Source organism: Mustela erminea, chromosome X, assembly GCF_009829155.1.
Source record: "Mustela erminea isolate mMusErm1 chromosome X, mMusErm1.Pri, whole genome shotgun sequence".
Taxonomy (NCBI): Eukaryota; Metazoa; Chordata; class Mammalia; order Carnivora; family Mustelidae; genus Mustela; species Mustela erminea.
Window position 1 is genome coordinate 88846892 of NC_045635.1, and position 18731 is coordinate 88865622.

The 18731-nt window shown below is 34.3% G+C and overlaps 1 protein-coding gene across 1 annotated transcript in view; it reads left to right on the forward strand.

Moving 5' to 3' along the window:
* Window positions 1-18731, forward strand: part of TBC1D8B (TBC1 domain family member 8B) — a 55858-nt gene that overhangs the window by 10265 nt on the left and 26862 nt on the right. Inside the window, exons 2-7 of the mRNA XM_032330774.1 lie at window positions 6092-6202; window positions 9001-9119; window positions 9625-9850; window positions 10732-10972; window positions 13666-13873; window positions 14797-14964. Coding sequence (XP_032186665.1) covers window positions 6092-6202; window positions 9001-9119; window positions 9625-9850; window positions 10732-10972; window positions 13666-13873; window positions 14797-14964 — 1073 coding nt within the window. The remainder of the gene's footprint in view (window positions 1-6091; window positions 6203-9000; window positions 9120-9624; window positions 9851-10731; window positions 10973-13665; window positions 13874-14796; window positions 14965-18731) is intronic.

The window sequence follows — 18731 nt, forward strand, 5'->3', positions numbered from 1 at the left end:
TAGATCAGTTATCTCAACACTGACTGCATCTTATATTCAACTGAGAGCCTTTTAAAACAAACTAAATGACCCCAGGAGGGATAAATGACAGAAGATAGATGAAATGTTCATAATTATTGAAGTTAGGTGATGGGCACAAAGAATTGTCAATATATTATTTCCTCTATTTTTTTTTACATTTGAAAAATTTAATAATACAGAGTTAAGGGAAAAAAGCAGAACACCCAGACCATATCCCAAATAAATTAAATTAGAATGTCTGGGCTTTAGTAGTTTTGAAACTTGAGCTTGAATAGTTTCAAAAATTCCAAATGATTCAAATTTGAAGTTTCAGTTGAGAATCACTGTCATAGAAAATAAAATCAAGATTCAGAAATACCTGGGCAAGTTAGAATGCTCAGTTGACATCAGTGGGATAAAATTCAGCATGGATGGAACTAGAGCGTATCATGCTTAGCGAAATAAGTCAAGCAGAGAAAGACAACTATCATATGATCTCCCTGATATGAGGAAGTGGTGATGCAACATGGGGGCTTAAGTGGGTAGGAGAAGAATCAATGAAACAAGATGGGATTGGGAGGGAGACAAACCATAAGTGACTCTTAATCTCACAAAACAAATTGAGGGTTGCTGGGGGGAGGGGGTTTGGGAGAAGGGGGTGGGATTATGGACATTGGGGAGGGTATGTGCTTTGGTGAGTGCTGTGAAGTGTGTAAACCTGGTGATTCACAGACCTGTACCCCTGGGGATAAAAATATATGTTTATAAAAAATAAAAAATTAGAAAATTAGAAAAAAAAAGATAAAAAATGTTCATTGTAAAAGTTTGCAATAATATGTATAGGTATTAAAAAATAATGATCACCCATCATCCCTCTGCCTACAGATAACCACTATAACTAGGATCACCTGCCTTATTTGTGGGGCCCAGTGCAAAATGAAAATTCAGAAATCTTTGTTCAAAAATTGAGAATTTCAAGACATAGACAGCAGAGAATTAAACTAAGCAGGGGCCTTTCTGAGCATGGAGCCCTTTGGACAGGTCACAAGCCCATGAAGCTAGCCTTGACTATAACATTTGGATATATAAATCCTTTCATATTTTAGAAAGGACTTTCCAATTTTTTATTGTGTTTAGTTAGCCAGCATATAGTACACCATAAGTTTTTGATGTAGTGTTTAGGGACTTTTCAATTAATAGAAAATCCCACCAAAGCAATAGTCTACCTAGGGAAAAGTAAACTTTCTGGAGTTCTAAAGGAATAAGCCAGGCTTTTTAATCAGAGATACTATAGAATATGCTAGAGGTTGGACTACATGACCTGTTAGGGTATTTTTCAGCTCAGTTGTGCTTTATCTCTATATAGCTAAAAAGAATTGGTTCATGAGCAATAATCATTACCTGCAAATAGCCTATTTAAAAAAAAATGGTGGAACCTTGCTTTTTTGTGATCTTCCTATGCCATTCAATAAACAGTATTGTGATGGTGTATATCCTTAAGAGGCTTGGTGTTATTTGTATGGCTGGATGCTACCAAAAACTCCATAGACATTACCAGGCTCTAGAGCATTGGTACGACATTTAAAGGATGATTTGAACTTCTTTATAATTTTTAATCTCTTGTTCTGTCATAATAATGACAGTGTCTATTCTCTTCTCAATTTACTATAACTACAGAAACTCCCATGTATAAGCTGATTGATGACCTTGGATGCCCAGGCTGTCAGATAATAAACCTCTATGTACGTAGAAAGGCAACCCAAAGTTATCTGCTTATTTTCTTGTACTTTTACAACCCAGACATTGGCACATATTATTTCCTGATTGACTTGCAAGGACTTGATGATGATTATAGCTTAATGAGCTAGAAGAGTTCCCCAAATGACTGGAAATATATTCTAGCACTAGGTTCCAAATTATTTGTCGAATAGCTTTATACTAACTGGCTGATTTAATGTACTTACAAAAACTGAACAATTTCCTTTCTACATAGTGTAAGGCACTTATAATCTTGTGAACACATTTCTGCTGCTGGTGGTGGGAAAAAATGACCTTTCTTGTCAGTGATTTTGACTACTTTGTCCCTAGTCTCACAACTTTCTAGCATAGAACTAATTGTTATTATTACATTACTCAGGAATGATTATACATGGCCTCTCCTTTCTTTTCTGCCTCCTCACACATCCACTCTCCCACCATTATTTTTCAGCTGAGGCATACTTTTTTTTTAACCATTTTGCTCTTTCCCCTGTTCTAATACTATTTTTCTAGTGTATGTAAGTAAGGCAATAGAATTTAAGCTAGTTTTACTTAAAATGTGGTAAGGCCAGTGGTGCCTGGGTGGCTCAGTTAAGTGTCTGCTTTTAGCATAGGTCATGATCTCAGATCTCAGAGTCTTGAAATCAAGTCTCACCTGGGGCTCCCTGCTCAGCAGGGAATCTGCTTCTCCCGCTCTCTCTGACTCTCCCCCTGCTTGTGCTCTCTCTCTCGCTCTCTCTCTTGCAAAAATAAATAAATGAAATCTTAAAATAAAATGTGGTAAAGGCAAAATAAGTGATTTTCCTTATAAATTTGAAAAATTTTTTTGAAATTTTTAGAATTTAAATTCTTGGGAGGCAATTCCAGCAGCTAAAACAATGCTGTTTAATAAGTGCTTTTTTAAAAAAGATTTTTATTTATATATTTGACAGACAGAGACCACAAGTAAGCAGAGAGGCAGGCAGAGAGAGGAAGGGAAGCAGGCTTCCTGACCAGCAGAGAGCCCGACGCGGGGCTCGATCCCAGGACCCTGGGATCATGACCTGAGCTGAAGGCAGAGGCTTTAACCCACTGAGCCACCCAGGTGCCCCTAATAAGTGCTTTTTAAAAAAAAATTTAATTAACATAATGTATTATTAGCCCCAGGGGTACAGGTCTGTGAACCGCCAGGTTTACACACTTCACAGCACTCACCATAACACATACTTTCCCCAATGTCCATAACCCCACCACCCTCTCCCTACCCCACTACCCCCAGCAACCCTCAGTTTGTTTTGTGAGATTAAGAGTCTCTTATGGTTTGTTTCTCTTCTGATCCCATCTTGTTTCATTTATTCTTCTCCTACCCCCCAAACTCCCCACGTTGCATCTCAACTTCCTCATATCAGGGAGATCATATGATAGTTGTCTTTCTCTGATTGACTTATTTTGCTAAACATAATACCCTCTAGTTCCATCCACATCGTCACAAATGGCAATATTTCATTTCTTTTGATGGCTGCATAGTATTCCATTGTATATATATACCACTTCTTTATCCATTCATCTGTAGATGGACATCAGGTTCTTTCCATAGTTTGGCTATTGTGGACATTGCTGCTATAGACATTCAGGTGCACGTGCCCCTTCAGATCACTGCATTTGTATCTTTAGGGTAAATACCCAGTAGTGCAATTGCTGGGTCATAGTGTAGTTCTATTTTCAACTTTTTGAGGAACCTCCATGCTGTTTTCCAGAGTGGCTGCAGCAGCTTGCATTCCCACCAACAGTGTAGGAGGTTTCCCCTTTCTCTGCATCCTTGCCAGCATCTGTCATTTCCTGACTTGCTAATTTTAGCCATTTTGACTGGTGTGAGGTGGTATCTCATCGTGGTTTTGATTTGTATTTCCCTGATGTCGAGTGATGGGGAGCCCTTTTTCATGTGTCTGTTGGCCATCTGGATGTCTTCTTTGCAAAAATGTCTGTTCTTGTCCTCTGCCCATTTCTTGATTGGATTATTTGTTCTTTGGGTGTTGAGTTTGATAATAAGTGCTTTTATTTAAAGTTATAATTCCTTTATTTTGACAATGTTGTCAAGTTGTTATATGTATATTTATATACACAGACATTCATACACTTGATTTTGAGGAGAGTTACCTTTTTTGGTTCTTCTTTCTATTCTTTTATCTTTCTTCTGAATATTTTTCCTTTCTGGTCTTCAAACTGAGAACAGTCTCCTTTTTTTTGCATTTCCTGAATAATTTCAATCACATTGCTCTGAAGAGGCTATATGCAATGTTTAGCTTCTACTTTTCTTTCTTTACCCTTCATCTTTTAGCCAAATCCAATTTCTCACAGTCTCTTTTTCATGCTGAAAGTGATAGAATTATTTTTTTTCTTTTTTCTCTAAACCCTCCAGGAATTCCATGATTATTAGATGAAATATAATCACCTCCTCTGTCTCTCCTCCTCATTCCCATTCTCTCTTCCTCAGCACCTACTCTTTAATAATGTTGTCTGGATTTTCTTATTTCTGTTTCTTAAATTCTTCCACTCATACCAGAAAATTTTTCATATCAGATCACTTTTTTTCTCTGTAATCTGTACATGTTGCCATTGCCAAAATCTTGATACTTTACCTCCACTATCAAAACCCTCTGTCAGGGGTGCCTGGTGGCTCAGTGGGTTAAAGCCTCTGCCTTTGGCTCAGGTCATGATCCCAGGATCCTGGGATTGAGGGAGCCTGCTTCCCTCCCTCTCTCTCTGCCTGCCTCTCTGCCTACCTGTGATCTCTGTCTGTCAAATAAATAAGTAAAATCTTTTAAAAAAAATCCATGAAACTCTCTGTCAGATTGCTAATTGATATTAGGCTGCATTTGTGACCCCTGATTTTATTTTTTACTGATTTCTTACATTTACACTCTTAACCTTTCCTTTCATCTGAGCCAGATTTCTCTTTGTATCTCTATTCTACCACCTAATCTTCTAATTTACCACCTCCCTCAATGCTCATTATAACTTTCTACCACACATATGCCAACCTACCTATATTCTCATTCAAAGCTTGCTTGTAATCTTAATTCCTTTTAAGTGAGTAAAGATAGGAATAGGAAAATAGCCAAAAGCCTATTTTGTAATTGGTTTAAATTTTTTCTCAAATCTCTATGCTAAATTAAAGAGAAATGCCTTATAAAACAACACCAACACTCAATCAATCAAGGGAAGGTAGTTTTATATATTTCAGTCATCCCATTGAAATTTTGCTCCTGTTGTGCCTAGCAACATGTTGAAAGGTAGATGGAGTACAAACCCAGAAGTAGGAGACATGATTATTGTCCTCCGAGAACTAATAATCTAGATAAGGAGACTAGATTCATATATGTGAAACATTTAGAAATAGTTTTAATAACTAGCCTAATAATCAAAATGCTAGGTTGTATGGTATAGATTTTAAGTGTTCAAAGTAATCAGGAAAAAGAGAAGGTATTATTGCTTGGGGTTGCCACGAAAGATTTTATGTGGGAAGTAGGTCTTGAGGAAAATGTAGAATTTGGGTTATGGACTGAACTAGAAGACTTACATTAGCATGCATAGGTAAAAAGAAAATTGCTTAGCAAAGACTCTTAACAAAGAAATTAAATTAGTTGATTATTAAAGCACCCAACTTTTTTCTAGGGAAGAGTAGGAGATATAATCCGATGATACATTGGAACTAATTGATCAAAAGCCTTGAATTCTGAATTGAGGAATTGAGAATTGTTAAAAAGAAAATCCCCTTCTTATACATTTTAGTTAGTCAAGGTTTTACCTTGTTTGAATACCCAAGATTTTCTTATATAATTATAGTATTTGTTAACATTGAGTGCTTTACTATATGGTAAACATTTTTCTAATTTTTATATGTAATAATAGCTCATTTCCTCTTTACAACAACCCTTTGTGGTAAGGTCTATTTTAACCCCCTGTATTACAAATGAAGATGAAGAAAAAGTAAGTACAGCTGGTTCGATTTGGCACAGGTGACAGAGCCAGTATTCAAACCCAGGAAATCTCTGGTACAAGAATCTACATTCTTTTCTGCTATATATACAACCTTATAAAGGATATATATAAGTGCTGTAAATATACAGTGATATTCATACAATTGAACCTGACTTTTTTTTTTAATTGAAAGATAATTTTCTCAAGGACTACTCATATTGGTCTGAAGATAATTTTTCTTTAAGAAAATCTTTATAAGGAAAACTCTGGGCTAGAAATTTTTAAAAAGATTAATCCATGAGTTTTTAGATGAAGTGATACTGGCTTTATGTTTTGTAAAATCTTTATTTTAGCGGTCTCTTTATTACAACAGGACTCCTAGTTGGGACTCTTGATTCAGTTTTAGACTCTACTGCTAAAGTTGCTCCATTTCGCATCCTACACCAGACACCAGATTCTCAAGTTTACCTGTCAATTGCATGTGGTGAGTACAATTTTTAAAATGTATAATCCAAACAAATAAGCATACTAAGAAATTTAATATTTACATGTATTTATACTCCCCAGTTTTGATTTAGAAAGGAGTTAAATATGTAACTCTACATTAAGAGAATAGCCAGATATCTAATTGTTTAGGAAAGAAGGATTACAGATTATTACAATTTTTTTTTAAATCCATTAGTGTGAGGGACCTGAAGCATGTATTCCAGCAAATTTTGGTCAGCACTACTGCTATAGGATTCCTTTCTTCAACTTATATCTGCTTCACCCAACCGCTGAGAAGATGAGAAATCCTCACATTTCATCTGTAATAACTCAGATTAGGAGAATCAAGCCCCAAACTAAAGATTGTCCCCTAAGAAAGTATAAGTCTGAAAAATTGAAACATTTTTAGTTACACATCTACTTTCTCACACAAGGCATTATATCCTTGAAATAAAAGAGATGTTTTACTGGTAATGCTACATTCTCATTTATGCTGATGTACTTCAGATCTACATTTATATACTTAGTAGAAAGAAAATGAATTAGGATGTTCTTCCTAATAAAACAACTCAAAATTTTTTTAAAAACCCACAATGACAGTTTATTTCTCTTATGATGCCATCATAATGTTGGTTTAAATTAAAATCCTGGATTTCTGGCCTTTTTCATGTTGAAAGACTGCATTTTTCTCTTTCTTTCATCTCCCCCTCTCTTCTCAAGTAGATAGATACGCTTTAAAAAAAAAGCATGTAAATTCCTGGATAGTTCATATGTGTGAACATACAGCAACCATGAATTTTTAAAGATGGGGCTTATCTTTTGCATCTCCCTATATATTTATTTAAGCATTGCCAGTGAGTGTTTTCTTTTGGCTTTCTTAAATTGAATGTCATTTAAACTAAATGAAGACCATGGGGCACCTGGGTGGCTCAGTGGGTTAAAGCCTCTGCCTTCTACTCAGGTCATGATTCCAGGGTCCTGGGATCGAGCCCCACATCGGGCTCTCTGCTCAGCGGGGAACCTGTTTCCCTTCCTCTCTCTCTGCTTGCCTCTCTGCCTACTTGTGATCTCCATCTGTCAAATAAAAAATAAACAAACAAAAACCTTTAAACTAAATGAAGGCGACATTATGCCTGCTGACATTATGAGACATTTGTAACCTCATCTAAATCTGGTTGGTAGAAATTATTCAGGGAAAAATATCCATTCTACTTTAAAGAAGAGGGACTATTACATAACTTATTCCCCCAATATAACATGATGCACAAATACAATAATTACCAACTTGAAGAAATATAATAATTACCAACTTCCTTATACCTAAAGAACCAAAATAAAGGCTTAAAATTTTCCCATGACTTTTATTTGTGATTCATTAAAGAAAGTTATTAGACTTGGTATTGTGACATTAGTAACATGAGTACAGTTTCTAACTGGAGTATAAGAAATAGGCAGTTCTGCAGTTTCAGTTAATGTTTCACTTCCATGTATCATAAAACATACCAAGGAGCCAAGATGTTCCTTTTGACTGAGATTTTTATAATCCACAGTGCTGGGGAGATTTTAAAGGTATCTTATTAAAGGATATCTTTTTTTTCTCTCTCTCTCTCTTTTTTTTTAAGATTTTATTAATTTATTTGACAGAGAAAGAGATCGCAAGTAGGCAGAGAGGCAGGCAGAGAGAGAGAGAGATGGGGAAGCAGGCTCCCTGCTGAGCAGAGAGCCTGATGTGGGGCTCGATTCCAGGACCCTGAGATCATGACCTGAGCCGAAGGCAGAGGTTTAACCCACTGAGCCACTCAGGTGCCCCTTATTAAAGGATATCTTAAAGGTAAAAAGATCTTAAAGATCTTTTATAATCTATAATGCTGGGGAGATCTTAAATGCCTTAAGATCTTTTTTTTTTTTTTTTTTTTAAAGATTTTATTTATTTATTCGACAGAGAGAGATCACAAGCAGGCAGAGAGAGAGGAGGAAGCAGGCTCGCGGCTGAGCAGAGAGCCCGATGCGGGGCTCGATCCCAGGACCCTGGGATCATGACCTGAGCCGAAGGCAGCGGCTTAACCCACTGAGCCACCCAGGCGCCCCAGCCTTAAGATCTTAAACATGTTATGTTGTTTAAGCCAAAGCAACCCAGAGCTAACTGTAATATTTGACCCTTGACAAGCTACCTACCTAACACTGATCTGGCAGTCACGTGGATTTACTTGCTATAGGGTTTCTAACCTCTTTGATGAAACTTCTTTATGTTAACTAGGGCTTTTAATGAAAAGGGTGACTGAACAAAAGCTTCACCTTCTAAGATAAGTAGAGTTGCCACAGTTGAAATCCATATTTTTTACACAGTGTACATAGTATTGTGATGTGGATGCTGTTTGCAGTCACACAGATTATAGGGACAATACTGACTGTACTTTTTGAAGGCTATGGATTAAATTATATATTTATGTTCTGGCAAACTGTATATTCTCTTAAAAAGTATTGGTTGCTGTAGGCACCAGTTACTGGCATCTTGTTTTCAGAATTTTATATCTTTTCTCATGAGTTTTGTTTACTTTTTTCCCCTTTCATTAAATATTTAAGTCTTTTGTTTATTATAAAAAATAGTATTTATCCCTACATATACAGATGAAGTGGAGCATAAATGTAATTAATATATTTATTCTTTTATGATCATCATTTCTGAAAACAAGCAAATATAATTTTATTTCTTTTTAAACTGAACTTGTAAATATCAAGAGCAGTTTTGTTGTGGAGTTTCCCTTGAATCTTTTATTCTCTTTCATTATTAATCAGGAGCCAACAGAGAGGAAATAACCAAACATTGGGATTGGTTGGAACAAAATATCATGAAGACCTTATCTGTGTTTGATTCAAATGAAGATATTACTAATTTTGTACAAGGAAAGATAAGAGTAAGTGATGGATATATTTTGTAGGTGGAATACAAAAATCTTTGAACCTCTTATTTTAGGATCAAAGGCCATGTGGGAAAGGTCATTGTTTTACTGACACCTTTCAGGATTGGCAGAAATACACATAGGAATGTCAGAATCAGTGCTAAAGGAAATTACAAAGTCAGTAATTAGTTTTTGGTGCCCTTGTGAGTGCTCTTAGGGATATTTTCATTTCAGTATTTCTTGAATTTGGAGTTTGGAGGAATCCTTCACTCAAAAAATATTTAGCAGCTTCGATCCTGAGTTTCGGCACCAAAAAAAAATTAGCACCCATATTTGTAGTAGCTCCTTGTGAGGCGTTAGAAAAAACCCAATTACCTAATTAAAGAAAATTTTCTCACCTCTGTCCTAAGAGAAGCATTTACATACACAGTTGTATTTAGTGAACTTTTTAAATACATAAAATGTGTTTTTATTAGTAAGTAATAATTAATTTTTTAAAAAAATATTTTACCTCCTTTAGGGATTGATTGCTGAAGAGGGAAAACATTCTTTTGCAAAAGAAGATGATCCTGAGAAATTTCGAGAAGCCCTTTTGAAATTTGAAAAATGTTTTGGTTTACCAGAGCAGGAGAAGTTAGTGACCTATTACTCATGCAGTTATTGGAAAGGACGGGTTCCTTGTCAGGGTTGGCTCTATCTTAGCACCAACTTTCTGAGCTTCTATTCTTTTCTGTTGGGATCAGAAAGTAAGTGGTTTCTGTTGCTTATCATGACTTTGAATTTGCTGACTGACCTGTCAACTCTGTAGTATTGTTAGATTGTATATAAAGAAATAGGATTGATATTAAGAGTAATTAAACTGTACATTAAAAAGTTCACTTCATCTAGAGAAAGAATCCTTAACATAGGAGCTACTGAAAGTATATATAGAATGCCTTGCATATTGTGAGAAGTGAATGAATATTAAATAATGATGGTGACCTGGCATATAGTTCCTTTCTTTGTCTTGTTCTAAACTCTCGACTCTGCAATTCATGTTTTAATCCTTGTTTTAGAAATACAGTATAAGCATAGTAGCCATAGTATCTAATGGCCCACCGTTGTAAAGAAGAATCAGACAGTAATGTTAAGAGCATACATACAGCTTTTACAACAGTGATTATGCAAATATGTAAAGTAACAGATTTGAATATAAAATCAGAATAATTGGGGCGCCTGGGTGGCTCAGTGGGTTAAACTGCTGCCTTCAGCTCAGGTCATAATCTCAGGGTCCTGGGATCGAGTCCCGCATCGGGCTCTCTACTCAGCAGGGAGCCTGCTTTCCTCTCTCTCTCTTTCTGCCTGCCTCTCTGTCTACTTGTGATTTCTCTCTGTCAAATAAATAAATAAATAAAATCTTTAAAAAAAAATCAGAATAATTTTTTTTAAAATTGTATCTGTTCCTAGAATCATCAACTATTGTTATGTTCATGTTTATGCTTCAGAATTTTAACTAACCTTGAAGTCTAAAGTATTTTAGTTGTTCATAGCATTTTTCAAGTGGTTAAATATTTTAAAAGACCTGATTGATAAACATTAATCAATATTGAAAAATTTAATCATATCTGCTTATAATTCTTTTTTGCAGTAAAACTCATTATCTCCTGGGATGCAGTCTCAAAACTTGAAAAGACTTCAAATGTTATACTAACAGAGAGTATTCATGTGTGTTCCCAAGGGGAGAATCACTACTTTTCAATGTTTTTGCATATTAATGAAACATACCTTCTTATGGAACAGCTGGCAAACTATGCTATAAAGAGACTTTTTGATAAGGAAACTTTTGCTAATGACCCAATCCTTGATGATCCTCTACAAATCACCAAGAGGTATTCAAAGCTTGATTAACACTTTTTAAGTATTGTTTTACCAAAGAATCATAACACTGATTATCATTAAAAGTTAACTGTTCTGTGTTATATGATAATCTTTCTTTGGACTTAATCATTGATGTGTGGGGTATTTATTTAGTTTAAACATATGCATTTCACAAATAGTATTCCCTCCATAAAGTTTAATCTTATGAAGTGGTAGAAGTTAGGATTGAAAATTATTTATCAAAATCCCAATAGGATTTGCCCTGGAGTGCTTTTAGAAATATAGAGATTTTTATATGCATGGTTAGTATACATTTCTCTATGAGTAGTCTGAACAGTTTCAGATCTGATATTGTAAAATGTATTATTTACTTTTAAACATAATTCATAGCATCATTTTTTTTAAAGATTTTATTTATGTATGGGGAGAAGGGGCAGGGAGAGGGACAAGCAGGCTCCATACTGAGTGCAGAGCCTGACTTGGGGCTTACTCTCCCAACCCTGAGATCATGACCTGAGCTGAAATCGAGAGTTGGCCACTTAACCAACTGAGCCACCCAGGTGCCCCTAGACAGCATAATTTTTTATGAAGAGGCAAGTTAGTGGAGTCACTGGAGCATGGGCTTTATATTAAGAGTATAACAACACTTGGACAAGTCATTATCTCTCAGGACCTTAGTATCCTCGTGTATCATTTCTACCTCACAGAGCACTTGTGAGGAATGAACAATGTAACATGTGAGAACACTTAGTAAAATATAAAACACTAGATAAATGTTAATCATTATTAATGCCTGCATGAGAAGTATCTCTGATAGCTTTTTGGCACTATATTTGGTTTGCTGAAACTGACCAGAGCCCTTTCATACTGCTCAACACTCAGAACAGTTGACTGAAATAAGCATGCCAAAGGAGAGGGAGAGAAGAGAGGATCTAGAAATAGCTAGTGAATACAGATTCTTCTGGCAAGGAGCATGAGGCTATAGACTGTATGAGAAACTGAGAGGAACCTAAGTTGCAGTCCTATGGATAGACCAGAACAAGTGACCTAGAGGGTCACTTGTGTGATTACTACATAACCCTAACTGGATATAGTTGTTCTATTTGCCTATTTCTAACCATTTTCTAAAATATGTATACATAAGGACTTCTTTGTGAGTGTGTCTGCTTTTCTGGAAAATAGATCAGCAAGGTGAATTTTTTAAAGGTCCCAGTGTGCATCATTTATAAATAGAACTCTGTGAGGATTAGGAATTCAGTTTATGTTATATTATAGTTGAGCCTTCGTTTTTGTAGTTTGTTCCTTGATTGGCCACCATAAACATAAACTTTTTAGCCATTTTATTTTTCTTAGAATATCCTTTAAAAAGCCATCTATCAATGAGTCATTCATTACCAAGTCTGTATTTAAATGACATAGGAAATCCACTTTTGTCTATGTGTATTTTTAAGAGAGCCTATTGAAAATCATATATATCTAAATCCTTCTTACTAGTAAGTTAAAAAGAACAATAACTTATTTAGACTTAGCCTACAAATGACTTTTTTCTAAAATTGAGTATCTTTATTACCTCAGCTTATTATTTTTACAAATATGTATTTCTTCTATAACTTAAATAGTATAGAAACACATTAGCAATGGTTACGTTTGGTAGTATATCCTTCCAGGCTTTTTAATGCATTAATTAAAAAGTATTTGCAAAAAACATTATTGGAACTAAACATCACATATTATTGCACAGTCTCCTTTTCTCCCCACCTTAAAATAATGTATCATGGACATCTTTTCATTTATATAAGCAGTCCTCTGCTTTTAAAATAATACTAACCCACCAAATTATAACTTAAGTGAGGTAAAATTAATGTGTTTTTTTGCTAATCAGAATTCTTTTGAAAGACATGATGAAATACCACATATTCAAATAATATATGCAGGAAGGATGAATTTGGTTTTAACTATGTTTGCTTTGAGTTAGAACTTGCATAATTTACTTACTACCCCAGATGGCATTGCTGCTTAACACAAGTGTTTACTGCCTCTAGAAAAATTATACTATTTTAAGTAATTGGTTTTTATTAATGTATTTATATATCAGTTAACAAGTCATCTTTATTTCTTGACACCTATCCGGTGCCCAGTACTATGCAAGCAATGCTTTTAATTTTGCTGCTAGTGTGGATTTCTTTAAACTTTCATTTAAATGTTTGCTTCACTTAATTTTAATGCTATTTTTATGTATATTTTTTCTTGTCTAAATTTTGATCCTGTAAGTTTTCATTTTTAATTTTTTTCTTCCTTTTTTTATTTTTCATTTTTATTTTGTTTAAAATGGGTGACTCTTGATTATCTGATAACCACATAAAAAAGTTGTTTGCTAATACTGGTTTTAACTATATTCACATATTATGAATGTACAATAATATAGCAAAAATCTTCCAGCAAATCACTCCTTAACAGATGGTTTAAAGTCCTACATCATCTCTAACTTTTGTGCATTGTATTTAGTAATAAAACAAAATTCGAAAAGGGAACAAAGAAAATGTATTTGTTATGAATCCATGTGTTTCTTCCATTACATAATTTGTTGAAAAACATAGCATGTAGTATGTAATCTTTCTGCTTTAAAGTACATTTCAGTTAATCAATATGGGCATGTGTGCTCTTTAGAAGTCATTATTTGAACCCTTTTTTTTCTTTTCTGCAGAGGTTTGGAAATTCGAGCCCACAGTGAGCAGTTCAGTGCTTTTTTTAGGCTCCCCAAAGAAGAGACTTTGAAAGAAGTACATGAGTGTTTCTTATGGGTACCATTCAGCCATTTTAATACTCATGGAAAAATGTGTATCTCAGAAAACTATATCTGCTTTGCTAGCCAGGATGGCAATCAACATAGTGTAATCATTCCATTACGAGAGGTAATACAAATTTGGTTACATAGCAATTTTAGTTTGAACATGCTACCTTTCAAAGAATAAAATATCACTTAACTGTAAATTATTGAAAACTCTATATGCACCACCCTTTTAGTAATTTTTAAAGAATTTTTTTTCTGAGACAGAGAACACAAACAAGCAGGTTGGGAGGGAGGAAGGAGGGGCAGAGAGAGAGAGAGAGAGAGAGAGAGAGAATCTCAAGCAGGCTCCACACTCAGTGTGAGCCCAATGCAGGGCTTGATCTCACAACCCTGAGATCATGACCTGAGCCAAAATCAAGAGTCAAATGCTTAACCAACTAAGCCATCCAGGTGCCCCAATATTCATTTTTTAAGTTCAGTATTATTCTTTAGGATAAGAATACTAGGATGAGAGCATTATAGCTTTCATTAAAAGTGAGAATAGAAAAAAATTAAAAATTTACAAATCAGATAAGGGTTCAGGATGACTCGAGATGGAACATGATCGGCCAGACATTTATGACATAAATACTTAGACTATTGACATATAGTCAAAAAGACTATATGTATGTGTATATGCGTATATATATATATATATAGAGAGAGAGAGAGAGAGAGAGAGAGAGAGAGACATAGTCAAAAAGAATATAATTGATAGCTTTTATGTAGGTTAGAAATGGATTGTCAACATTGTAGCGCTGAATTTTTACATTTATCTTGTCATTTTTTAAGGTTACATGTTAATTAAGTGTTTTTCTTGAGAATTGTAATAACTTTCACTGAGTTTACTTGTGTCATTGGTGCAGCTAGTACCCAAAGTCTATTTCTTAATAAGTCATACTATGGATCAAAACCTTAGCCACAAAAGATTAAGCTAAAACATATTTTGCCTGAAAGCATTAGCAACAAGGGAGAATGTGATTCATTTATGTTTTCACCCCCCAGGTCTTAGCTATAGATAAGCCAAATGATTCCAGCAAATCTGTCATCATTAGCATCAAAGGAAAAACAGCTTTTCGCTTCAGTGAAGTTAAAGATTTTGAGCAGCTGGTGACAAAACTCAGACTCAAGTGTGGGGCAGCTTCAAGTCAGTATCACGATATTATCACAGAGGTAATTATATAGCAATCAAATCATTTTTTTTCCAAAAAAATTCTTTCATGTGCTCCATTCTTTCCAAAGGAACTCAGAGTACTTTTTCTATTCATGCTTAGGTTTATTTTTTTAAAGACTAAAACCAAAGAAATTACATTCTCTAAGTCACTTTTTAAAGCAGAAGTGAGAATTAGGAACTTTATCCTTCTTTAGGAACTATATTTTAAAAATTATTATCATCTGATCTTTCTTGACTATATATCGGCAGTATTTCAGTTATATACATCTTATACTTTCATGTAATATGGCTTTTAATAACTCCAGACTATTTGGGAATTCAGTAAGGCCTTAAAAAAGACTCTCCTCTGACTGCTATAGAGAGACAGCAATTTTAAACCAGTCTAAATATCTTTTATTTAATATCGAGTAGCTTAGCCTTACTTACATAATAATAGCTCACAGCAAAATAGTGGCAAAGCTATTTACTAGTAAAATATTGGAGAAGGCAAATCTTGGCAAAGGGTGGTGAAGAGACTGATTTTGATGTTTAGTGAGTCCTCTATGGAAATGTAGATACTTTCAATTCAAATTAATTTTCATTTTCAGTGCCTAGGAAACTCATGTTTTAATAGATTGATAAAACTTACCACATTATAACTATTGTGTTTTAATTAGGAATTCAAAGGAAAAAATCAATATTGGCTTTACTGGCTGTGTTATTTTATTTAGATAGGATTACAGTGGCTTTTACCTCTCCAGAGTAGAAACTAAAAATATTAAGCTAAGTCAGTTACAGTGCAGTATTGATAAGACTAGCTTTTTCTTTGATAATGGAAAAACAATGAAAACATGTAATTAAAAAAATATATGTCTCAGTTCCAGAACCAGAATCAAGTTAACCATCAAGAATTTTCATGCCCCAACTTTATAATCTTTCATTCTCCTTAGGTGTGTGCCCAGGATATTCCTTAGTTTGATGTTGAGGACACGGTAAAACCTGTAGTCCTGGTAGTTTCTCTCACAGTGCTTCCATATTCTTGGTTATATCACTTTTTTCCTGTCCTGTTCCACTCCAGATTCATTCCCTGTGTTAGATTTAATGCTCTGCTTTTCTTTCTTTCTTTCTCCTTCAATCTATCTGTGTCTCTTATACCCAAAGAACTGGAATTTTCTCCCCAAAACTCTCAGGTGTCTCTAGTAGTTAGGTATGATCAATGGTAAAGAAAGGATTTTGTTTCAAAATGAGTTTATCATCTTTTCAGATGTATGTCAGAGTTCTAAGGTTTTCTGGTTTCTCTTACCCATTTTTAGAGGTTTTAGTAAGAGTATTTACAAAATACCAGTTGGTATACTGGTTTGCTAGGAAATGTTTTTTTAAGTGTATTCTTTAATCCCCATTTCCTATTTGCCCCATCTACCATATACCTCCTCTCTGGTAACCATCAATTTGTTCTCTGTTGCCAAGAGTCTGTTTTTTGGTTTGTCTCTCTCTTTCCTTTTTTCCTTTGCTTATTTGTTTTTTCCCTAAATTTCACATTATGAGTGAGATCATGTGGTATTTGTCTTTCTCTGGCTGACTTACTTTGCTCCTCATTATGCTTTCTAGCTCTATCCATGTTGTTGCAAATGGCAAGGTTTCATTCATTTTTATGGCTAAATAATATTTCATTATATATATTTCGCACACTTCATTATATAATATTTTATATATTATGTATAATGTATATTTAATATTTCATTATATGAACTATTTCATATTATTCACATATACATATATTCATACACAATATATATACATATATTCATATGTAGTATATATAACATACTTATAATGATTCATATAATAATATTTCATATAGTGAAATATTACATATATAATATTTATATACCTTCTTTATCCATGTACCTATTCATGGACACTTGGGCTGCTTCTATAGTTTGGCTATTATAAATAATGCTGCAATATATATAGAGGTGCATGCATCCATTTGAATTAGGGGTTTTGTATTTTTTGTGTAAATACCCAGTAGTGTGATTACTGGACAGTAGGATAGTTGTATTTTTAACTTTTTGAGGAACTTCTATACTGTTTTCCAGAGTGGCTGCTCTAGTTTGTATTCCACCAACAGTGCAAGAGGGTGCCTTTTTCCTGAACATCCTTGCCAACACTGTATCTTGTGTTGTTGATTTTAACCATTCTAACACGTGTGAGGTATCTGATATCTCATTATAGTTTTGATTTGAGTTTCCCTGATGATGACTGAAGTTGAGCATCTTATCATGTGTCTGTTGGCCATCTGGATGTCTTTGGAAAAATGTCTGTTCATGTCTTCTGCCTATTTTTAAGTTGCATTGTTTGTTTTGTGGGTATTGAGTTGTTTTAGTTCTATATATATTTTGGATACTAACCCTTTGTCAGATATGTCATTTGCAAAGATCTTCTGCCATTCAGTAGGTTGCCATTTAGTTTTGTTTATTATTTCCTTCACTGTGCAGAAAATTTTTATTTTGATGCAGTCCCAATAGTTTATTTTTGCTTTTGTTTCCCTCTCCTCAGGAGACATATCTACAAAAATGTTGCTACAGCTGATGTGAGAGATATTACTGCTATACTCTCTTCAATTACTTTTTTATGGATTCAGGTCTCACATTTAGATCTTTAATCCATTTTAAGTTTATTTTTGTGTATGGTGTAAGAAAGTGGTCCAGTTTCATTCTTTTGCATGGGGCCGCCCCGTTTTCCCACCATTTTTTGAAGAGACTTTTTCTCATTGGATATTCATTCCTCTATTGTTGATGATTAATTGACTCTATAATTGTGGGTTTATGTCTGGGTTTTCCATTAAATTCCATTGATCTGTGTGTCTATACCAGTACCATGCTGTCTTAATTACTACCACTTAGTAATATCACTTGGAATCTAGAATTATGATACTTTCGGTTTTGTTTTTCCAAAATTGCTTTGGCTTTTTGAAGTCTTTTGTGGTTCCATACACATTTTAGGATTGTTTGTTCTAATTCTGTAAAAAATGCTGTTGGAATTTTTATAAGGATTGCATTAAATGTGTAGATTGCTTTGGGTAAAAAAGACATTTTAACAATATTTTTACTTCCAACCCATAAGCCTGGAATATCTTTCCATTTTTTGGTGTGGTCTTGAATTTCTTTCATCAGCGTTTTATAGTTTTCAGAGTACAGGTCTTTTACCTATTTGGTTAAGTTTATTTCTACTTTATTGTTTTTGTTACAGTTGTAAATGAAATTGTTTTGTTAATTTCACTTTCTGCTGCTTCATTGTTAGTATATAGGAATGAAGCAGATTTCTGTACATTGATTTTGTGTTCGGCAACTTAACTGAATTCATTGATCAGTTGTAGTAGTTTTTCGGTAGAGTCTTCAGGGTTTTCTGTAGACAAAATCATTTTAGTCAGCAGAGACAATTTTACTTCTTCCTTTTCTATTTGGACATATTTTATTTCTTTATCTTGTCTTATGGCTCTAGCTAGAACCTGTAGTACTATGTTGAATGGGAGTGGTGAGACTAGGCAACTATATCTTGTTCCTGATCTCATAGGAAAAGATTTCAACCTTTTACCTTGGAGTATGTTAGCTGTGGGCTTGCCATATATGACCTTTATTATATTGAGTTATATTTCTTTTATACCCACTTTGTTGAGAGTTTTTAATCGTGAGAGGATATTGAATTTTGTCAAATGTTTTTTCTGCATCTATGGGTATGATCAGATGATTTTTATCCTTTATCCTATTCATGTGGTATATCACAT